Source organism: Mytilus trossulus, chromosome 13 (genome assembly GCF_036588685.1).
Source record: "Mytilus trossulus isolate FHL-02 chromosome 13, PNRI_Mtr1.1.1.hap1, whole genome shotgun sequence".
Lineage (NCBI taxonomy): Eukaryota > Metazoa > Mollusca > Bivalvia > Mytilida > Mytilidae > Mytilus > Mytilus trossulus.
This window is the reverse complement of record NC_086385.1, coordinates 45,179,648-45,204,759: the sequence shown is the minus strand read 5'-3', so window position 1 is coordinate 45,204,759 and position 25,112 is coordinate 45,179,648. Positions and strand designations below refer to the sequence as shown.

The window sequence follows — 25,112 nt, the reverse complement described above, 5'->3', positions numbered from 1 at the left end:
AAATATTACATTCATTCCTGATAATTTAAATCGCGGTAAATTATGAAAAAAAACGTTGTTGACGTCACTGTCATATGACATGTATGATAAAATTATGTGTATGCGCTAATAGACAAAGCATGCCAGCTTATCAGAAGACGCGTTACATCCATTCTACATGTAATGGTACAAATACTTGGAATTTGATGAGTTTTCTCCGCGTCACCCTTTTCATATATTTTTCATTTTTTTTTTCATTAGTAAAAGTTGGTATCGGTCGAAACCTTTTAAATGCGTTACAAAGTGTTTTTTTTTATATCCTATCTAGATGGTATGGTACTACATGTAAATTGATTACTTACCTGGTTATTGTAGATGCGATCCAATATATTATGTGAAAGGTTTCAAATGATATGAATGAAAGATTTTGAATACTCAATAATGATAATCGCAAGGGGGAAATAATTCGATCAACTTAACCCTTTTCGTATCTTGTTGTGATTCCTTTTTGTGCTTCATATAGTTTTCTGTTCCAATAAGAGTTACCAGAACAAATAAAAATTAGCAATCTTAGGTCTTTAAGAACAATTTTTATTTTATTTTACAGATTTTTTTGGTAATTTAAAACCAAAACATATTATTTTGTTATTTGTCTGAAAACCACAGGAATTTTCGAAGAGTTGAATTCGATTCAACGTCCAAGTTAGCCGGTCTCGGAATTTATCATATTTTATTGTGTAACTTTATATAGGTGATTAAATCAATTGTTTGTTCATTCATCAGCATTCAATAATCAGTGGTCAATATCATTTTTTATATAATAAAAAAGCATAACAAAAACCTATATCTTTGATGTCACCTACCGATTTATACTAATTTCTGGGTTTGTAATAACATGAGCGACACGATGGGCGCCATATGTAGAGTAGGATCTGCATACCCTTCCGGAGCATCTGAAATCACCCCACGTTTTTTGTGGGGTTCGTGGAGCTAAGTCTTTAGTTTTCCATGTTGGGTCTTGTGTTTTAATATCAATTTTTTCTGTTTGTCTTTTTCTGTTTTAGCATGGCGTTGTCAGTTTATTTTCAATCAATGAGTTTGGTTGTCCCTCTTTCCTCTTATAGTTCTGCTGCGAAAAATGGAAGCCTTAATGAGGCTTAGGTCAGGTCGTTAAAAATGGACGTGAAAAGGTATAGCCGTTTTGGACAGAAAATAAATTTATACCTTGTAGTTTATCCTTTAATTTAAAATAAATGAGACAAGAAAGGTTATCTCGCTTTACATTATGTAAACCTTAGACCATGTAATAAAGCAGACAATGAACTATTTTGTAGACTGCATATGATTACGTCATTCGTATCGAACGATACACATATATGACAAAAAATGTCAGGGTATTTTAAAACGACATTTAAATGTGTAGCTATTCATTACTTATACATTTTACTTCTTTGTGTGTTGTTAGTGTCAACAAAATACTGTATCTAAGGTCAATACTTTCTGTTGTGGAATCATTTTTTCGACATAGTTTTTAAGGTAAGCATTTATGCAAGAATTGCTACTTATCTTAAATATTTTCGAAGGTAAGTTGTGTATTGAAGTAAATATATGCGTTTGTCTGTTAATTGAACTATGCATTATTTACTTCTTTTTTTGCTATATTATGAATTTGCCCAGTAAGGCTTTAGTCGTTGGCCGCTTGTTCCATGTTTTTCAAAATAATTTGTAATTATTATTTCAAAAACAAGTAATCAATAAGATTAAAATGACTTATTATTTACATGGTCATCAAGATAAACAAGTATTATATCAAACTTAATGGGGTGTGTGATTGCAAAATATGGCGAGGTGAAACATGTCTGCGGGCGCCCAATCCTCCCCTAACCTGTGACAGTGGAATAAAAAGCACAACATATGAACACACTTTACACATTTGTTCAACTGTTGAAAAGTGTTACGCAACGTACAACGATAACAAATAGAACCAAACATGCTTATTGCTAAAAGTTCAGATCGGAGAGTACAAACCGTTACTGAGAGTAATTGCTATGCCAATTACAACTTGATCAAATAATCATGTTTCTAGTAATTAACTTTCAAACGTCATAATTCAGCCAGATCTTTTTATAGACCGTCAATATTTATAAATCCTAGTTTGCCAACATTTCAATTAACAATTAAAAACAAATTGTTCAGAGAACAATTGAAGGTCTTTCCACCAAAAAAGTATTTTGATATGAAAATAGTAAAAATTCGGTTTAAAATGTCATTTACAGGGTCAAATGATAGCTAACAGTACGCTGATTTAAAACATTCATGATTTTTATACAATATTTTTTAAATGAAGGAGAACATTTGTTAATTCCGGTACTATTTAACTGTTTAAATGACACTGATTCCAAAAATATATGGTTCTATATACTTTTACATTCAAAAAGTACAAAACATAGTTACTTCCGGTTTACACAGGGTGACTTCCGGTTCCTTTTTTATGGTCATATGACTTGCAACTTACAGTAAAAAGTCCCATGGCTTTATCATGTTTACATATGAGGTAAAAGCAAATGTCAAAATCTAGAACGTCAATTTAACCTATGACCTTGAGCTCAATTTCAATTTTATTAACCAAGGACCTCAAATCAAAAGACCCTTGATCATAATAATATTTTGTTCATGAGTTATATTATAATATGCATATTTTTAAACAAACAGGGGAGAAAACTCTTATTTTATGTTAGCGAATCCTTTAAACCAATATGTATGTGTTACGACATGTCGCAACTAACAATGAAGCAAAAAAATGTGCCTGAAAAGTGGCGAAAATAAGCTAAAACCTAAATTTAGAAATGACATTGACCTTTGACATGTTTGACCTTGATCCTATTTTTTTTAAAACCAAGGATCTCAAATCAAAAGACCCTTAGGTTTTATCACTTATGGTTTACAAGCAACAACTATTTTTTTTTCTTAAAAATACAAAAGGGGAAATAACTCCCATATATTGTCTCTGTACTGCTTCAGTCAAAAATATTTTTATGATCCTGAAGATATAATATAAAATGATAGGTAGTTTCGTTTCTGATACTGACTATATCATATGGAATATCTAGACGAGCCCGTTAGGGCGAGTTGAGATATTCCACATGATATAGTCAGTATCAAAAACGAAACTACATATTATTCTGTTTATCGGTAATTATGATGTCACACAATGTATTGCCTAATGTTTTCAGTGATACAGCCAGTACGTTGATACTCGACAATATAAGCCAGTAAAATCTAAGGGAAAATATACGAATCACCGATAAAACGAGCAAATTGTTGAAATAGATTTGTCGTAATCTTTAACGGTTGCAAAGGAGATTTGTACACTAGAAAAACAGTGTTGGAGATAACTCTTAAAATGAAAATATACTAGTCAACAAAAGAAACGATACACGACTTTGAAATAAAATTGATCAAAAAGTATTTTAAATAGAAAACAAAATGAGATACACTATTTTAAAAAGTTTTCATTTGCAATGTTTGCACATGTGATAATGAAAATCGAAACTTGTCGGAAAGTATCTAAATTCTGTGTAAACGATCATAGGGTGCAAATTAGGTTTGCGGAAAGTTGAATAAAAAATCGACACATAATTTTCTAAGTACTATATAAAATTTCAAATTTGTTTAAAAATATTCAATATATTAATTAAATTATATTCATGTTGTAACTAATGGGTTAAAATAATTTTTTTTCAAATTTTTGGGAAAAAAACTTTTTTTTATATCTCAAAAAATTCAAAAAAATGTTTTTTTATTTTCGTCTCAAATCAATGCTTTAGATATGAAAACGACACACATTATATTTGGAACCTTTCGGATAAGTTTTAAGATTGCTACCGCTTTTTGAATATCACTTTCATCGGATTTTGTCTAATGCTTAGTCCGTTTCTGTGTGTGTTACATTTTAATGGTGTGTCGTTGTTCTCCTCTTATATTTATGCCGTTTCCCTCAGTTTTAGTTTGTTACCCCAATTTTATTTTATGTCCATAGATTTACGAGTTTTGAACAGCGGTATACTACTGTTGCCTTTACTTACACATAATGTCTATGGTAAATCAGTTGATAATGTATACATTTTCACCAAAAACAATGTATTTTAATATGAAAGTTGGAAAAAATAAGTTTAAAATGTCAAATGATAGCTTAGTGTACGCTGATTACAAAAAAATATATGGTCTCTATACAATATTTTTTAAATCAGGGAGATAATTTGCTACTCCCGGTTTGAAAAATGTTACGATATTATTTGAATATTTATTTGACACTGATTCCAAAAATATCTGGTTCTATATACTTTAATATTAATAAAGTACAAAAAATAGGTCACTTCCGGTTGTTATTTTCAAGGTTAAATGGTTTGATACCTTTTGCCAAACGTCACATGGCTTTATCATGTATACATATAAGGTAAAGGCAAAGGTCAAAATCTAGAAAGTCAAATTAAACAATGACCTTGAGATCAATTTCAAGGTCATAAACCAAGGACCTTAAATCAAAAGACCATAGGTCTTAATTATATTTGGTTAATGAGTTATATAACCTTACGCATATTTCTAAACACAAGAGGGGAGAACACTCCCTTTTACATTCAACATACCCTTGCAATCAACATTTACGTGTCACAACATATCGCAACTAACAATTATGAAAAAGCAATTTGTTAATATCTTATACGGTTTTGGGGAATAAGTGAAAATAAGCCAAATTCAAAAACTAGAATATGACCTTGACCTAATTTTCTTCTATTTTTTTGGACCAAGGACCTCAAATCAAAAGATCCGAGGTCTCTATCACTTATGGTTTACAAGATAGAAATGCATATCACTTATATCAAATGCATATCACTTATATCAAATGCATAAGGGGAAATAACTCTAATATGGAGCGTTCATATTGCTTTGGTCAAAATAGGACAAATCATGCGAAGGATATAACGAGCAATTTTATAAAATAAATTTGTCGTTATCTTTTACGGTCGCAAAGGAGTAGTGGACACAAAGAAAACAGTGTTTGTGGAAATAACTTCTTCAAAGAAAAGTACTTGATTACGCAGGGTGAATTTCAAAAGCACATAAACTGTTCGATATCATATACCAAATATCTAAGCGACAATTTGCGAAACAAATATTTATCGCAAGAACAAAATTAGGCAGAAGAAAAAAAATAATCAAAAAAAAAACAATAGGTCTTTCCACAGAAAAGTGGAGAGACCTAACTATCTATTAAAAATCAAAACAAAAGACAAAAGGTTTATAGAGCATACACTCGTATAATCTGTTCAAACTTGATGGGTATACAGTTTATTTGGGTTTTCTTAATATTCAGGTATCTTTCATTTCATAGTTACTGTTGTATTTGTATAGATACATAATATATAATCAAACAGTTTTTCACAATAAAACAGTCGATTAATTTAACAGACAACTAACATAACTAATGATAAAAAAGTTATCATTTATAAAAGTGTCTTAAGTGTATCAGTACATAAATAATTATGATATGAATACACCAATATGTGATAATGTTTTCTTTAAACACAAACATTTTTTTTTTGTTCACTTAAGAATAATTACATTAGAGGTATGTTTCATTTTAATACGTTATTCTGTTTGGTTACACTGTAATCTCGCGTTATTCCTTAATCAACTACATTACACAATAACATTTATCATTCATGATGACACGAGGTCCCATTAAAAAGTGCACAGTGACCCCAGCTAAAGAATGTTATTATAATTATTGAATGCTTCTTTTTGTAACTTCATACGATTGTAAACGCGTTGACTGTGCGCACATTTTGATAATGGAACGGTAAACAAGCTGTACTTCGGGTAACGCTTTTACACCCCAATGAAGTTACAAAATGAAGCACTCAATTCTTAAATAAAATGTACACATGGATTGCATGATAAAATAAAATAAAGCACAATGGTGAAAACAGGTGATAATGACTTTTGTTCACGATGTCACTAAGTCACAATTTACAACAATATTTCACAAAGTCATTCAGTTCAGAGAATGAAGAAGTTGGGATGATGCATCATCAGATGGAGGCTGGTAACTTCAACTTTGTATCGTCGTCTATTTTTGTTAGCAGACCATTCTTGAAGTGACTTCAAGAGTTAATCGGTGGTATATACATCCTATATGTTGGGATGGACAAATGTTCTTTACTTTGTTGTGCCAATCTTCCAGGGAGTTGGTGATGTATGTTCTTTTGTCAAGTATTTGTTCCATTAAAAAAAGTATCCTTAACCAAAGCCTTTGTCAATCATATAATCAGTAAATGATGTTGTAGCGAGTAATTTGTCAGCTTCATTAATATTTTCCAAAGTTGTTAGCCAAACATCACCAACAAGGTAGATTGGATTGATTGATAACAGTGTGGTTTTTCGTATACGTCGAGTGATGTCTTCATTTTCTTTATAGTTTAACTGTTGTTCACATGTCTGTGTCTTTCCCCAAATACATCGGATAGAGTAAACGAAGCAGCCTTTGACAATTATCCTTTGGAGCACTATCCACATTGCGTTGTTATTTTTGTCTCGTAATAGGTAAGGGGATGGTTGGGATCCCGCTTACATAAAAAATATAAAGAATTGATTGAGGTTTTTATATAGTTCATTTCAGAACAAACAGTATAATTTAAAAAGATAAAAAGAGATTTTAAAAAGTTTTATTATTTTAGTTTTCACATTTCCTCTTAGGATGAACCAGCAATTAAAAAAAATATTTGATCATCGTCAATATAATAAATATATTTCTGAATATCTTTTATTAAGATTGTTTTCAGATATTATGAATTTTCCTGGTTAATTAACTATGCCATGCCTACCTAACCCACATGATGTATAAACAATGTTCACGCTGTTGCTTTCAACCAATCGTATTACTAGAAATGAATAGATTAGAAGGTAATATGAACATATCACAGAAGACAGCTTTGATGTATATAAAGATGTCGAATTTGTCTCAAAAATATAATATACTTTTTAGGGCAAATAGTGCATATATATAACATGTTTATTGATATACACCTACAGTGTATCGTCTTGTTTTATATCTACCAACGTCCTAAAAACTCAAACGTTGAACATGTTTATTTCCAGTTAAACACATATTTGTGTAATCATCAGACTCAACAACACCAGTAGCTCAGACATGGAGCTACGTCACCGGATGAAACACTCAATCACAGATTCATTGAGAACACGAGAAGAAGAAAAGTCACCGAGATCAGCTGTTTCGGATGACTTAAATAGTAATGATGAAATAGAAAATGAAGATGCGGTAAAAGAAGAAGACCCTTTAGAAAAGTTAACAAGCAATGAACAAAATTTGGCGTCACCTTTCACTCAACAGAATGTTGGATTGGTTTTTGGTAACACAAAGATCTTTGTTCAAAAGGAACTTCTTATAGCGGTGTCTCCTGTGTTTAAGGCCATGTTTAGTTCTTCATTCCTTGAAGGATCGAAGGAAGAGGTACCTTTACCAGGGAAAAAACTCAGCCATTTTGTTCTTTTTTTACGTTATCTGACTCCAGGATTCGATGATGAATTATCAGGTAAATACATCAATTGACCTGTAATTAGAACATCTGGTCGTCATATTTAGATATAGACAATAACAATTACGTACATTAAGTACATGTATCTCAGATTTCCATAAATTTTTTATCGTTTTGTTTTTAACAGATTTTTTACAATTATTTTTTTGCATTTTCATAATATAGAAAATGCCAATCTGCGGCTCCGGAAAGGCGGTATTTTTTGGGAATGACAATACTATCAATTGGGAAGAATTCTGGATGATTTATTCATTACATGTTTTGATAACTTTCGTGATTTTAAATTTATGATAATGGACGATCTCAAAATGGCTTTCTGTATATTTAACATGTCAGATGGCGATATTTTGCATTTAGCACCACTCTCCTTAGCAGAACCTACACCCCAAATTACTCTTGTCGGATTTTTAAACCAACATCGTCCTAAAAATAAACGGAATTATTTTCAGTGAACGTTAAATAAGCAGCAATTAATTAAACAACCAATCAATCAATCATAATTCAATGGGCCTCATTGGTACAACCATCATACATAAGTATGTAATTCATCTTATTCTTTTTATTCATAATTGAATATTGAAGTAGAACTCATTAGTCTCTATACGTTTGGATATTTCATCCGGCAACTCTTGTTATTGTTACTATATTAAGGTTTTTACTTTCAAAATATTTGTTGTTTATAACTCTGTGTCGGTTGCAGTGTAAGTGAGTTGTGTCCCATATATCACTGAAGGCAATTCATTTTTTTAAAGATAAAAACTCAAATTCATCTAAACTAAACATGTTTTTTAAATGTAATCTTTGAAAACCAATTGATTTTTTCCAGAAGACAATGTTCATCATATGTTGCCTTTAGCTGATGAATATCAAACTGATGATTTAAAGAAAAGAATTGAAGATTTTCTGGTTGATGGTGTGATTTCCAAATCAGATTCCATCACTTCAGAGCAAATCATATTAGATATTCTTGAAGCGGAAATGTACAAATTATCTGACTATTTAAAAGAATCCATTGCAGTTGCTTCCCGGAAAAAGTTTGACAGCTTGACAAAAAGTCCAAAATTTGAAGAAATATCTCAAACTACACAAAGTAAAATTAGCTTCAAACGGTGGAAAGATATCGATAAGATATTTAACAAGGCCGTAAAAGTTAGTCCTCAGTTCATACGGCATCAGGAAACTAAAGTGATACATGGTTATTCAAGAGGATTTGGGTCGAGCGTGTCTAATGAACCTAAACAATATGAAATTGATATCAAAGAGGTTGGTGAACATTTAAAAAAATACATGAAAGAGAACTAATGCGCATTTACATAAGGATGTATACTCTTTATAGGTCACATGATACCAAATGGGATATCTCCCGCATTGGAACACGTTACCACTAAACAAAAATGAAAAAATCAAGCCGTAAAGTCATTCTTAAGTTGTTTCAATTTGTCCGCATAAGAGGTTGCTGTCTTATTCATGTTATTAATAAATATAATGTTGTTTAACATACTTCTTGCTATTTTTTATTTTCCTCTATTACACTGTGTCTATTAAAACTACCTCGCCAAAAAATGTTTGATATATTCGGAACTGTCACGGAAGATCAACTTAAAGGAAAAAGGTAGGAGTTCTGTTTATTTATTTGTAATTATTTGTGATATTACAAAATATAAATAGATATTTTTTATATAACTAAAATTATCGATGGTAGGTGTTTTGAAAGTAAATTGAAACCGGACGTACACGTGTTGATTCATATGGAATCACACCACACAGCGAATCATTTATTCGTAGCTGGTGAGAATAATGTTACGAAAATTTTATTCTTTGCAAATACGTTTATAAATATACTATTTTGCTAACAGAATGGTATGATCGATGAATCTGAAACATCATCACGCAGTCTCATAGATACCACTTTTTTCCTACTATTAATTTGAGGTACAATATGCCGGTGAGAAACATTAATTGTGCTGTAAAGAATACACTGTTTCAAGTTGTGGTATGCATAAAAAAATGTCCAACAGCATTCGTCCTTCTACTAGTTAAGGCATTTGTTTCTTAGATTGATATGGTGTATATCATAATACCAGAACTCAAATGAATGAGAAAGCTGATGTAACTGATCTGCTTGTGTCCATCCCTTAAGACAAATACACTAAAGCAGTGTAATAAGGCCTAACACAAACACACATACGCACAAACACAAACAGTACACCATAGCCACCACTTTATTCCAGAAGCTTCTAACTGATGCCGAATTCTAGAGTGTAAAATTGTGATTGGGACCTACCCAAAACAATTAGAACTTTTCTGAAAAAGAATATCGATGAAAATAGAACTATATCATTTCCCCATAATGATTGAATGTTAGGAAAATTGACCAGAGTTATCTTACTTTAATCACAAAGAGGGGAAAGTTTTAATTTAAGCCCAATTAATATTAAAACGATTTTCCACTTACAAATATAGTTACCTTATTGATATATAAGGACTTTGTCAGCTAAATCTATTAATTTTATGAGATATTATGAATTTTTATGACAAAAGAGAAACATGCTAAGCATGGAAATCAGCGTTTAGGTCATTCACCTACCTGTAGTATATGTATATATGGCACACACACCATGATGTCAGTTCATAACTAGTTTGGTAAACGTAATGTTTCTAATACAAATATATCAGCTTGACTTATATGGCTGACTAAATGTATGCGATAATCTAAAATCGTTTAAAAAGGAAATTTATAAAATATTGATTTAACGGATACAATTAAAAACAAATTGCATAGACAATAACAATCAAAACCAAGGAGTAAACAAAGACTCGCAAAAACCAAAGGACATTTACATCAACAGTCATAAATAATAGATAAGAAACAACACGAACTCCACTGAAATAGATATGAATAACATTGATCTTCTACAGTTTTATAACAACAACATATTTTAACTTCTTTTTTAAGAGAGAGAAGAAAGATAACAAAGGGACAGGCAAACTCATAAATCTAAAACAAACTGACAACGCCATGGCGAAAAAAGACAAACAGAAAAACAATAGTACACATGACACAACAAAGAAAACTGAAGAATAAACAACACGAACCCCACCAAAAACTAGGGGTGATCTCAGGTGCTCCGGAGATATTTAAGCTATTCAAACCTGGTGATCTTTATATACTGTGATGATCTCCTCTGGAGCATTATGGCACAATTTGAATATGAACAGATAAAATCGAAGTCGTGTGAGACGGGTTCAAAGCAGGATAAAACAAGTTGGTCCTTATAAAGAAGCTGTACGTGCTGATTCTCTCTTTGAAGGAGGCAAGAGAGTCAGATGTGGCCATAGTTCCGAAGGACTATACCGGCGGGGATGAATGAGTCATGGTAGCTACTAGTTGTGCAATCTACTTTTCTGTGTGAACTAAAATAACAACCTTTGATTTTTCAACTCTTTATACCACTATTCCACATACTAAACTTAAGGCTCGACTGAAATAACTCGCCAGCTTATGTTTCTTTAACAAAAAGGGCACTAGATGTTTTAAATATCTAGTTTTGGGCTGAAATTCAGCTCACTTTGTGAAAAATCATACAGAGTGAAGGAGAAAATATACCAACGAGAATATCACTGCCTTGCTGGCATTTTTAATTGAAAACATATATGTTGCATTTTAAGGCTTGGTCTTCCAACAGACTGTTGAAATCCCAATGGGTACCAATTGCGCTTCTCTACTTGCAGATTTGTTTTTATATTCTTATAAATCAGACTTTATCCAAAGGCCTGTAAAGAAAGGATAAAAGAAATTAGCCCCGTTTTTAACTTCCCCTTTCGGTATATTAATTATGTACTGTCTCAAAATAATATAAGCTTAAGTGATTACTTACACTTAATATATCCAAGTGAACTTTAAATTAAAGATACTACCGACACAGATGACTCTGCTTCATATTTAGACCTTTTTCTCGAAACAACCGCTAATGGAAGGTTGAATACCACAATTTATGACAAACGCGATGACTTTAATTTATCTATAGTCCACTTTCCATTTCTGTGTAGCAACATCCCAGCGGTACCAGAATATGGATAATATGTGTCTTACTTGATACGTTGCTCTAGAGCTAGCTCAAAGTACGTTGATTTTGTTGAACGAGGAATACAGCTTTCTCAAAAGTTGCTAAGACAGGGCTTTGAATCAATCAAATCAAGGTCATCACTCAAGACATTTTACGGTCGCCATATTGAGCTGATAAGCCATTATGACAAAAGTGTGACAGAAATTATATCTGAACAAGAGTATATTTTTCGCCTCTTTTAATCTCGGAGTATCTGTAAAAAAGGCAAAAAAGAGATTAAAAGCTTTGTCGAGAATGGTTATACAAATAATATTTCATTCTTTTGTATCATAAAAAAAATATCAATTTTGTCGATTGTGAAAATTGTCGTTTAAGAAAACTTTAAAACGTTGAGGGTACAAAATGTCAAAATCTTTTTTTTTTTTTTCGCTTAGCATGTTCTTTTTTTAAGTTAACATAATTTCGAACTATCAAAGACTACTGCAATGCATTAATCATCCGTAAAAATACTGATACATAAAAAAGGAGTCATTTTACAATATAGTGTTGCAACACAATCAGCGATTACTCCAGACAAAATATCTTGCTTTACAGTTAAATATTTATTGCGTTGGAATATCTGTTGTTAAAATGAATCAAATGCCGCATTCGTATATGAAGATAGAAATAGTGTGTATTAAAGGAGCATCTTACAGCCATGTCGCCTGTGTTTGAAACAATGTACAGTTCTAAATTCTAAAGGGTCAGGAAAAGCCGACATGGAAAAAAATAAATCACTTTGTTCATTTTCTACGAAACCTTTGTACAGAATAAGATCATGTAGATGATGATTTTACATGGTGAAATACAAATAGGCAGATAATGAACTAAAACATATTTTTGTGTATGAGCCAATTTATGCCCGCCTACAAGTATGGGATTGACTCGCTGTGTTGAAGACACATCGGTTGCCTTGGGCTGTGTTCTGCCCCTGGGTCGGGTTTTTGATTCATAAACGTAGTCCTCGTTTCCATTTCCCATTTTATATGGTATCTGTACATATTGTTTTTGTTTAATTTTTCTTTTGCTACTGTTTAGTTAAACAAACTTCTTACTTATACTGCTGCCTTTTTTAACGATATGGTGGTTATCATGGAAGTTAAAATATAAAAACAAAGGATTAGGAATTTCCGTCAATTTCACTGTATCATTACATACTTGTGAAGCAAAAGGCGCAAAAGGCAATGAAACAGTTCTTCGGCTTAAAGTCACAGTGAAGCCTTCAACATGAAGGAAAACAAACTTTCACTTCATTGCAAGTTTAAGACGGCCCGAGCATTTGCCTGAGTAGAAGTCTTTGCAAAAGTATTATGGATAGACCTTGTATGATGTAACACCACTAGTTCAGGTTCAGAAATAAAACTACAGCATTTGATGTATTCCTGTTATAAATCCCAATATACAATTATACACATCATAACCACTCTATCTTTCGAAAAAATGCATTTTGTGTGCAGCGAAATCTCTTACATAAGTTTGACGCAAACGCTTTTTCGTTCGATTTTTTTATCTCAACTTGTAAAGAATAAAATCACAAAAATACCGAACTCAGAGGAAAATCAATTTCGAAAGTCCATAATCACATGGCAAAATCAAAAAACAAAACGCATCAAAAACGAATGGACAAGAACTGCCACATTCCTGACTTGGCACAGGCATTTTCAAATGTAGAAAATGGTGGATTAAACCTGGTTCTATAGCGCTAACTCTCTCACTTTAATAACAGTCTCATCAAATTCCGCTACATTTACATGATGCGTTAAATAAACAGTCACAATTAATAAAATAGTCGAAATATGGGTACATCAGTCATCATCGTATAACAATTTAACAGGACACAAAAACATCTACTATATACAAACATTTATATTCGTTGGATACTAATATTCGTGGATTTCGTGGATACAGGAGATACAGGAGAACCACGAATTCAAATGTTCAACGAATTACCAATGTTCTTACAGAATGAGTGTAGCTGTAGAATTTGCCAAAACCACGAAATTAAATATCCACGAAAATGTATGTGTTCTTCAAACCACGAAAATTGATACCCACAAAAAAAAAAGAATCTTCAGTCAATATACACGTTTGTTGATTCCATAATTATACCCTTATTCTTCTAAATTAAATATTTGAAACCATGAATACTTCAATTGCAAACTATTTCGTAATAGCCTTTTGTTACCAGTCAAGTTACGCCTCATATTAACTATGGAAAAAAATAGTTACTATCTGGTCCAATCTGTTAATAGATACATCAGGCGAGGCGACATAAGTGTAACAAAAGGTTTACTAAACGTATATATAATTAAACAGTAAGATATGGTCAAATACATTTAAATGACTGAATTTATTTAAACTTCATTGTATTTGCTATATGTATAGTCAACAAGTAATATACACAAGGATAACTATAACTGACTTGAAGGTTCTGAAGGTGAATATTTTTTATATATGTTTATTTTTTCCATTTATATCTCCGTGTTCAGAGTATTAACATGAAAGTAAAAATGTCATGAAGCTAATTTTTGAACAAACAGGGTAACCAATCTCCGATAAACATGACAGTAGTTTTCGCAAGGTTTTTTTTACCTTTTATTTTGCAGACAGGTAAATAGGGAATGCTCAGATCTCTCGATTTGCTTTTCGTTCCACGAACTTAACTGTTTAACATACTTGATGGAGGTTAAAGTTCAGACACTAGGTCATGTCGTTCGCGCGAAGTTGTTGTAAGAAAGTTAAATTTATATAAAAAACAGATGTAAATTTTTTAAGATTGTTAGGCCTAGTCTTTTAGATATGAGTAAATTTATATCAAGTGTAATATAAATGTTCATGATAAGGCTATTGTTAGATCTTCATTGTAGTGCTATTTAAATATATCTTATCAGCTATTGTCTTTAACGTTCAAGCGCAATAATAATCTCAAAGAGAACGAAGAAATAAAATACTTAAACACATAACTCAAACTACATATATCGCAAATTGAACTTCAAAAGACAAATAATATATTCACTTTGGGGTCCGTCTCTTCTCAATATAAACATCGAAATAAATTGTATATTTTATTGTTATAGTTGTGCTAGACATGTATTATAAATTATAATTGACATTTATTTCTGATTCTAAACTATTACAAGTAAGTAATTCATTACAGATTGTAACCTACTATAATTGGTGCAAATGTCTATTCCAGGTGTAGGTTCTTCTTTATCTTTGAAATAAACCTATATATGCATTATGTTAAGTACCATGCAGTATATATTTTGAAATTTGATAAATCAAACTTGTTGATCTTGGTTTTTTTTATAATTTTTGTATGTTTGTTTCTCTCCATCTAAAGTTTGTTTTTACTTAAAATATAAAAAAAAAAAAAAGTCATCAACCTTTTAAATTCTAGTAGTAACTTTTTCATGTTTTTAATTTATAAAATTTCAAAAGGGTGTTTTTTCCTTTAAATCTTATCTCATCATTATAAAGATGGTTTTAAATTGTGCAACAATACGCATAATTCGTTTGTTGTAGGGCGTTCATTTAAAATGGGGTGAATATTTGAAGGCAAATGAGTCACCCTAATAAAAAGGTTAGGTTAGAATATTGTGTTTTAAACAGGAAATACCATCTGTCAGTGTACCAACCGTTGTAAGAATAATACTGAATAAATGTTTCAAAGACTATCAAAGAATAGACAAACAAAAGCAATCGCATTTTAAAAATATTGAGGGAGAAAAGAGGTTGCACCATTCACCGTTAAACATGCACAATAACATATATAAAAGTAACCATTTGTCCATATTTGTCATTTACTAGCTTTACTATCATCTTGTGTTTTGTAACACACAACATTGGTATGTTTAAAACAAGAACTGTAATGTTTGATAAATGGACATATATTTCTGTTATGCCAATACCCTTGATTTTTTCGTTTTTGTTAACGGACAATTAACACACTTGTTGCAGCCTTTTGCATATTTTCATTAACGATATATCTGTAATCCAAATATGTGACATATATATTATATTACCAGGAATACATATAATTGGGGTTTGATGAAATGCAGAAACCTTCTACAAGTACAAAAGATGGGGAACCAATTCTACAAGAAATAAGTGAAAATGATGATACTTTTAGTGAAGAAGAATGGTCGAATGACTCAGAGGAAGATTTTGAACATTTATCAAGCCGGGAAAAAAACTTAGCCTTACCTTTTAATCAACCAAATATCGCATTTGTTTTTGGTACAAGTAAGCTCTATGCACAAAAGGATTATCTTATAGACGTCTCGCCTGTGTTTAAAGCAATGTTTAGTCCTACATTTCTGGAAGGATCTTTAGAAGATATACCTCTACCTGGTAAAAAAATTAGTCATTTTGTTCATTTCCTGCGTTATCTGTCTCCGGGATTCGAAGATGAACTTACAGGTAAATAAAGACAACAGTAGTATACCGCAGTTCGTAATTCATAAATCGATTTAGAGAAATAAATCCGGGTTTCAAACTAAACTTGAGGGAAACACATCGAATATAAGAGGAGAACTACGACACGACAGAAACACAACATGAAAATGTAACACACACAGAAACGAACTATACTATAACAACGGTCAGTTTCTTGAATAGGCACAGGACATTTTAGAAAAAAATGGTGGATTGAACCTGGATTTGTGTCATGCCAAACTGCCCGTCAAAATCAAAAAGACAACATTACATGACAAGACTACAGTTATAAATAAATGAAGAAACACATAGGACAGAGAAACACACGAATAATAGCTAACAAAAGGTACCAGGTTCAATATCTATTACGCCAGACGATAGTTTACCATCAATTTGCACGCCTGGCCAACATACTTACGAAAATGTAATAGCAATCATTTGTTTTTTGCAAAAGGGAATATTGCGGTTGTCGTAAGAAAGAACTCATCAGAATTTATAAAACGTCAGTGCAAGTAATGTTTTTTATCTAAGAGCTTGACATTAAATCTTGTCTTTTATTAAAACTTAATGTTGTCAAGGAGATGTATTTGAAAAACGATGTCGACTGTCTTCGTAAGTTTTGCGTAAGCTTCACGGATCTACTTCTTCATAATATCATTTTTAGAATGTCTCATTATTCTTTCAAATGCAAGTGCATGTATTGCAATGCTGTAGTTTAAAAGACATCAATGCATTTATTTACTTTTTTTTCTTTTCAGAAGACACTGTTCATCATATGTTGCATTTAGCTGATGAATATCAAACTGATGATTTAAAGAAAAAGATTGAAAAGTTCCTTACCAAGGGCGTTTTGTCTGAGTCAGATTCCATCACATCAGAACAAATTATCTCAGATATTCATGAAGCGGAAAGGTACAAGTTAAACGACTACCTGACTGCATGCATTGATGTAGCATCTCGGAAAAAATTTCAAAGCTTGAAAAGAAATTCGAAATTTGAAGAGATATCTCAAAATACACACCTTAAAATTGCCTTTAAACGGATGGACAATATCGATAAGATTTACAATAATGCAGTACAAAGTGACCTTGGACTCACAAGACTAAAAACAAATCAATTTCATATGAGAGATCTTGGCACTAACTTAAAACCATACATGAAAGATAACTAATTGTTGTTTTCGATCTCAGTGGTTTTGAACGAGGATTTATTCAATTTAATTTATTTGTATTGGAACACGTTACCATCCACAATTAGGGAGAGTATAATGTAGTTAGTGTCATATATCATGATAATTTGTAACTAGTAGGATATTGATGTTTTTCATATAATATGTAAGCAATCAGAACATCGCGCCTCCATCTGCCCTTTTAAAAATTCAATTCCATATAAATTATTGTATACAGTAGCTGGTTGCTATGTTCAATGTTTGTTTCTGATTAAGCGTGTACAGCATTCAATTAAATTGTGCTACTTTCCTTTGAATATTAGATGATTTTTTTCAAGTAATAAAATATCAAAATCAGAGCACAAAAAAAGCTGATTTATCTAAAAATGTCTTTTTCCTCCTGCATCTTATATATGTTTACTTTGTAGTGTACAATTGTTGGAAATGCTTTGGACATGCAGTTTTATTGCTATCGTCCCCAATGTGTTCGTCAAATGTATAGAAAGTTGTATTATTCACACTGATATTTGTAAAAAGTTAATATTGGTTGTACGTTGGAAGGTTGGAACACCGTACCATTGTATACTTAAATGATTTGGTATGGTATGGTATGGTGGTATGGTATTGAGTAGCTATAGGGTATGGTTGAAAATATGACATTTTGTGACAGTGCATATGAATTACCAGAAACACGAATATTAATCTATATTTTTTTATATAAATGACCGCATATATATATTGACATTTATCTACAATTGTTAACAGTAAACCTTTCCGTAAGTACAATACTAGATGGTCAAATTAAGATATCTTGAGTATTAAAAAGAAATGTCAAAAAAACGATATCATGGACATGGGTTAACTTTGCAAAACTTTCAGTCACTTTTTCAATTAAGGAGTCGTAAGTCCTTGAACGTGTTTTCGGAAGAACATTTTGCATATCAAAACTAAAACAACATACAGAACAACCATAATATACAATGTAAGTTGTAAATCTATAAATGCTGTATATCACCTGCGGCTGTGCTACACTATAAATATTGTAAGCTAAAACGTACGGAGGGACAACGTAACTTCTATTGCAAACGAATGTGAGTCTGCAAATGCGGATCAATGATTATGTATAGGGGCTTAAAAGCCAAACTTTGGATAAATTATTAATAGTCTATGCAATTGTCCTTTATTTAACGTTCATATTGTCACTTATACACATACTGTATAGTCAGCACAATAATGTATTTACTTAAAAGTCTTATACAAGTTACAACAATAAACCAACTATATCAATTATCAACCAAGACAATTATCTGATATCAAAGCTCTGATGAGAAACATAAAGAATAAGGAAATCCTTTTTTTTTTTTGAGTGATATTCGAAATTAACATTAAAAGAAAATGATTTTCTAGATGCTTTTTTCAATGCAGTTACCATACACTTAATTATCAGTAGAGATAAATAAATTACAAAGTGATATTTCAATTTTCTTGCACTTAGTCGTAACTTGTGTTAGTGAACTGCTATTGTGTTTAGGTTTTTCTCTGCTCGGAATAGGTGCTTCACTGACCTCAATTCATAACATTATTTTCTTAAATTTTGATAAAATGAGACCTTATTTCGAAACTTAGGTTTCGATATCCACATGTATGTTGGTTTTTTTTAGGTTTTTGCGACGTATTATTTAATGAGGAAACGACACTAGCTTGTATTTGGTTTCACTATTGTAAAACATTACAGTAACTACTTTTGTTTCATCTGTGTTTCAAGATCATCATTCAGTGTATATAAAGTGCGAATCCAGCTAGTTCATTTTTACTGTTATATGCGGGTATGTCTATTGTAGAATAAAGGATCATGGGAAAACTGTATTTGTTTATGTTTTGAAAATATCAAGTTAAGTGATTTGAAGATAAGTTTTAAAATATTTTCATTGTGATACGTCTTTATAATATACAAACATAGACTAAAGTTCAAATAAGTGTTATAAAAGCATCATAATATAGCATATCGATTATTGAAAACGATCCATTTTAACTATAGATGCGATGAATTATCACTGTTAGTGCAGTCATTATTAATGTAGAATTTTCAAAGATGCGAGGAATTTTTATTGTAGAATTATGTGATAAATGCACTTGCAACAAACGAAAAAAACTTAGTTGATGACTTTAGGATTTATGAAACATGTATTTTCAAATTGAAATACAAACTCCTCATTCATTCTTCATCAAAAATATAGCTTTTCAAACTTGTAACAAAAGCGATTCTCAAAATGAAAAATTCTAGATCCGCGAATGGATACTACCGCAGAGGTAAAACCATACACATTTGGGTTATTGTACACGAAATGCATGCTACAATTCATTTTTGATGATTTTAGACCCTTTGGAACTCTTTGTGGGCTCTTTCAGCAACTAGGCAAAATTTCCCCAAACTAGATACACGGTTAGATTCAGCATGTAAACGAATCCCAAATATCTATATTAAAGGACTTTTGTCTATAAATTTGGACCCCACTAAATTGAAAAGGGGACCAAAATATAAAAAAAATGCATGCATCGGATACATTTGTTATTGAAGGCATGACTGTAACATTAGGACTAATATACAAAAATATCTTATTCTGGGGGTCTCATTGGGGGTTCTAATCCCGGATCCCGCTTACTGTTTTGGCAGATTCCCGTGTTCCGCTTATTGTTTTGTCAGATTCCCGTATCCCGCTTATACTGTGCAGTTCTCATTTTTTGTAATTATCCGTGTCCCGCTAGACTTCATTTCTCGTTTTTCACGACACAACCATTTGACTTTCACCTGTCACGCTTGCAAAAAATCGGCAATCCGGCGTCACGCTTATGCGACCCACTATTTTACTCTATTCTGACTCATATTAAGCCCATTATAAATAATATATATATTAAAAAAGTAGCGTGGATTTTGTATCCCGTCTCGTTTCGTTTTTGAGCCATATATAGATGTCGTATGTGACAATGAGACAACTCTCCATCCGAGTCACAATTTATAAAAGTAGACCATTATACGTCAAAATACGGTCTTCAACATGGAGTCTTGTCTCACACCGAACAGCAAGTTATAAAGGGCTCCAGTGTAAAACCTTTTAAACGGGAAAACAAAGGTTCAATATATATCAAGATGTACGTAATTAGTGATGAAGTGTCATGGAAATGGATAAAAAAGTAAGGATAAAGATCCCTATACACTTTATAAGAAACTAAATGGAATACATTTGAAATCAATGTTATTTCTATTTAATATATTACTGTGTTTTAAAACCAAACTTTCCTCCGTAAGTTAAATTTTATCAAATCTTTCTCTTACCTTATCTATTGTTTGAGCAAGTCGGCTAAATTAAGGCTTTACAGCTAATTTCCTAATGCATGTAAAGCAAAACTTTGGTTGGCTTGCTTGCTTTGTTTGTTTAATTGTTTATACAAACTTTGTAAATAAGATTGACATTTTTAAACAATATGAATAAGCATACTTTAACCTGTGTTTTTAATATTTGAATTACATTGGGTGTTATCATAATGATTATCCAATAAAAGAAAAGCAAGCAAGTCAACTAAAGTCTTGCTCTACATGCTTAAAGAAATGAGCTGTAATAGATAACTAAAAAAAATTATACAGTGAAAATGCACCGCATATACAATACTAATGATTCGCTCCACAGTGAAAATGAAAGAATAGTATCATTATTAGACAGTAAACATGACTAGCATTACGAAATCATCATAGTGGAACTTAGTTAAATATGAAGAAACTGATTGACAAAACATATTCTACGTTATACAACTTTATTAATTGTATTAAAATGAATATTTTTTACTGCAACAACATCTCACCTGTTAGTTATAAAGCACCTGCACGATCTGTTCGTGAAAAGTCATTAATATTCACCTATTTTGGTATATATTTCACAGCTGGATGGCTTAAGCGCGATAAAACCCCGCTGCATCTCTTACTTTGTTTTATTAGTATTATGTATTTCTGAACATATACATTTTAACTAATTTTCATCATTTTCTTCAAAAATTAAAAAAAGTTCGTCTGTTTATTTATCATTCTACATTTATTTAAGACATTTATGGCATATACAGTAAAAATGATATTTTAGGATCCGCACTTTACATACACTGATCATTGTCGTTTGCGTTACCATGCATTTAATTATCTACAGCATATACTGGTTCTATATTATCAATAGAGAATATTCTATCGCAGAAAAATACCATTCACTGTGAAAATTTTATACATAATGTGAAACGACATTTAGAGCTAGTATAGGGAACTATTAATCTGTTTCAACTCTAATGGCTTTCAATTCCGACATTAATTGACTTTTTCTGGATAGAGTAATATTTTTTAGACTCCTTCTCTTTTTGTATAGTCGATCGAATTGGATTCCTTATGAAATTTTATTTAACAATAATCTTACATTTTTTCTTCTTTTTGTATCCATAACATCATGAGAATACATTAAACTATTTTCGGATAATGACACTTCGTAAATTGCATGGACACCATCACGAATTGGTTGATCCATACGATCAGTCTTAACTAATTAATGACATTTTCACCATTTCTTAGATTATTGTTTACCATTTACGTCGTCTGGTCTTTTAAGTACCTATTCCCGAATATGACTGTTTTGTTGAGTATGAACTCGCATTGCTATAAGCCGAGTCACTGTATTTTTTATCCAACATGCATGTATTTGGTTATGATGTTGTTTTTGTAATTTTTATCGGATATTGTTAAATGTCTAATCGTTTGCAGTTGTAATTCTATTTTTGTGTTTTCAATTCGTAGGTTAAAAAAAAAGATACAAATGTAATTAATCACCCAAATCATTTTAAGATTTTAGTTTAAAGCGACTTAACGTACACGATTTATTTGTGTAACGGTTTGATTCATAAGAAATACCGGCATCGCTAGATAAAACAATTAATTATCAAATTACTTACACAATTCTCTATTAATATTCTTGTTATTAAAATAAAAACATCAAATACGATCATTTCAAACCTAATCTTGAACTACATTTTGTATATCAATTACTTTAAGAAATATACCTGTGACGTCACTTTTTGTGGCGACGATCTAGTCGCGTGATAGACAATGCGTGGTTATGTTGTGCTGCTTTTGTGAACTGCTCTAGGTTGTTTTACATGTTTGTTTTTATTATATGGTTAGTCAGCACTTCGATGTTGACATGAATGTCAATTGTATTGTCATTTTTTTTATAAATTTACTGATTGCAAAAGTATGAATTATGGATTTTCTTATGCCAGGCAAGGATGACTTAAGCTGTATTTGGCACAAGTTTTATGAATTTTAGGTCATCAGATGCAATTCTTTTCATTAACTTTATTTATTTTTTGATATCCGACTATTTTATTCTAAGCGTCACTGATGAGTCTTCTGTAAATGAAACGCGCGTCTGGCGTATACAATTATAAGCCTGGTACCTTTGATAACTTTTAGCATGTCGAAATGCATTATTATATTGTTTCTTTGGGCATTTCTCTGTCCTAAATGCTCTTCAATTTCTTTGTACTGTAGTCCGGTCATGCACTGTTGTCATTTTGGCGTTATATCTAACGTTGTCATAAAAGCGATAGTTTTGGCTAACCACAAAACAATGTTCACCATCCCCCATTTTTACTTAAAATGTCATGTACCAAGTCAGAAAAATTCAGTTTTTATCTCATATTTCGTTTCTGTGTAATTTACATTGTCGTTTGGTTTTCGTGTTGCATTTTAGTGTTTTTGTTATATCGTTCTTTTCCTTTTATTCCCAATGTGTTTCACTCGGTTTAAGTTTGTAAACCGGATTTGTTTTCTCTCAATCGATTTATAACTTTCGATCAGCGGTATACTACTGTTTCTTTTATATAACAAATTGAATAGCGACAGTTTATCAAATTGTCTATTGACGAGTGAACTATTTTGGTACTGTGTAGATATGTGGTTTATACTTTTCGAATTAAGTAAGATATACACATATGACGTGTAGGTTCCAAGGAATTGGAGGTTATTGTTTTCACGGTAAGTGTTGATTTTAGCATTTATCGACATGAAATTATAACTATGATATCTTGAACGTGTTTATCAACACACAGGAATGCATTGTAGATAACTGTGTTTGTGTGTACGAAAATAAGTGTATGTGTTTCTATAATAAAACAGACGTGGATCGATTGACAACGAACCAGTTATCGGCAAGATTATAATTTACTTGGATATATGCACATGTATCTTATGAATATATATTTATATATAAAGAAAGGCAAACAAGCACATTAAACCAATATGATATGTAACAGGTAAGACTAAGATATTTGCTATCAATCATGATACTTAATGTATACTCTCGAGTTCAAATATGGTGAATGTCTCAAAACGTTTATTATCGATTTAAACCATTTAATGTCATGACTATAATAATGAATTATTTGAACAATAAATCATATGCTTGCTGTGAGATATCGTCAACAAGGTATTCTACACACGTTTTATTTCATTAATAATTTTTTTCTATTTATAATTTTCTCATTGTAACATCGAACATGATATCAATTTTGTTCATACTATTGCTTATGATCATTCAGGAACTCAAAAACAAACCTCTACTATCTGTTTTTTTTTCTAAGTCTCATTTTAAGATTTTAAAACAACTAATTCATACTCCATTGCTATCTATGTTAACTTTGGTAATTTCAAGCATTAATGGCCACTTGGTTCTAAGTTTAAATAAAGTGGCAGTCATGTTATAGATGATTGATTATAAAGTTGGTTTATTTAAGAATAGAAGCCCGCGGAACAACTCTTCTCCCGCTGTCCCATACTAGTTTAGATCAATTAGATTTTGCTATATCGCTTGCCATGTTTGCGATTTATAACACCGTTACTTCATTCCAATGCGTTCAAATGACACTGCAAACAAAATTGGCAGATTTTCTATTTTGTCAAAAACTCTCTTTTATTAACCAGAACTATTCCAAATGCCGTTGAATGATCATCTGAAATTGGTTGCGGTATGTTGACATGTGACTGTCAAGTTTCGATGTTTTTTTAGATGTACTGCCTCACCAACGAAAAAATGTCCAATAATTCCGTATATGTATGTACAAAATAAAAAGGAAAGAGTTTACAGGAATACAAAGTGTGTAACATGTACATGCGTTTTAATATTGCATTATGATAAAAAGTACTGTGGATTCTTTCATTTTCGTGGATTGCCTTAAACATGCATTTTCGTGGATATTTGATTTCGTGGTTTTGCCAATCTCTGTGTACAAAGCCTTCTGACAATATATTTTTCGTTGAACATTTGAACTCGTGGTTCACCTAACCCACGCAACCCACGAACATTGATATCCGACGAATACTAATGAATCCACAGTGTTATTTAACATATTAAAATCAGTATATAAAGTTAAATTTCATGAACGTTTGACTACCGGATGCTAAATGATCCGTGGCAAATATTTTCTATTTATTTTGGTATAGTTAAGCTTTGTATCAAAATTGTAAAGACTGTTAAGGAAAACATGTTCAGTTTCAATTGAAAACAAGTTTATGTTGATACATTACAAGGTATGCCTTCTATTGATTGTCACTTATCGTACTGATATGTCACATGGTTGCAAGATGAAAAATCAAATGTTTAGAGTCAATGACTAAAAAAAGACTGAAATTTGTGGCGACACAACTTGAATCATCCTAAGCATTCAGGGTTTCCGCTGGCGGTCGCCATTTTCGCAATTTGGGAAAAAATAATAATTGTG

At 31.5% G+C, this 25,112-nt stretch overlaps 2 protein-coding genes across 2 annotated transcripts; both read left to right on the top strand.

Annotated features, from left to right (window-relative positions):
- The first annotated feature begins 1,378 nt into the window (after nucleotides 1–1,378).
- Nucleotides 1,379–9,046, top strand: LOC134695139 (BTB and MATH domain-containing protein 38-like). The gene is made up of 3 exons (XM_063556326.1): nucleotides 1,379–1,515; nucleotides 7,138–7,592; nucleotides 8,422–9,046. The coding sequence occupies exons 2-3, from the start codon at nucleotides 7,190–7,192 to the stop codon at nucleotides 8,895–8,897; spliced, it is 879 nt and encodes a 292-aa protein (XP_063412396.1). The 5' UTR covers nucleotides 1,379–1,515; nucleotides 7,138–7,189; the 3' UTR covers nucleotides 8,898–9,046.
- A 6,710-nt stretch (nucleotides 9,047–15,756) lies between these two features.
- LOC134694408 (uncharacterized) lies at nucleotides 15,757–17,309 on the top strand. Its single transcript, XM_063555418.1, has 2 exons — nucleotides 15,757–16,123; nucleotides 16,897–17,309. Exons 1-2 carry the CDS (start codon nucleotides 15,757–15,759, stop codon nucleotides 17,307–17,309), a joined length of 780 nt encoding a protein of 259 aa, XP_063411488.1.
- The last annotated feature ends 7,803 nt before the right edge of the window (nucleotides 17,310–25,112 follow it).

Coding starts and splice junctions, on each gene's coding strand:
- LOC134695139 (XM_063556326.1), top strand. CDS start 7,190: ATGGAGCTACGTCACCGGATGAAACACTCAATCACAGATTCATTGAGA. Junction 7,593..8,421: donor ATTCGATGATGAATTATCAG/GTAAATACATCA, acceptor GATTTTTTCCAG/AAGACAATGTTCATCATATG.
- LOC134694408 (XM_063555418.1), top strand. CDS start 15,757: ATGCAGAAACCTTCTACAAGTACAAAAGATGGGGAACCAATTCTACAA. Junction 16,124..16,896: donor ATTCGAAGATGAACTTACAG/GTAAATAAAGAC, acceptor TTTTCTTTTCAG/AAGACACTGTTCATCATATG.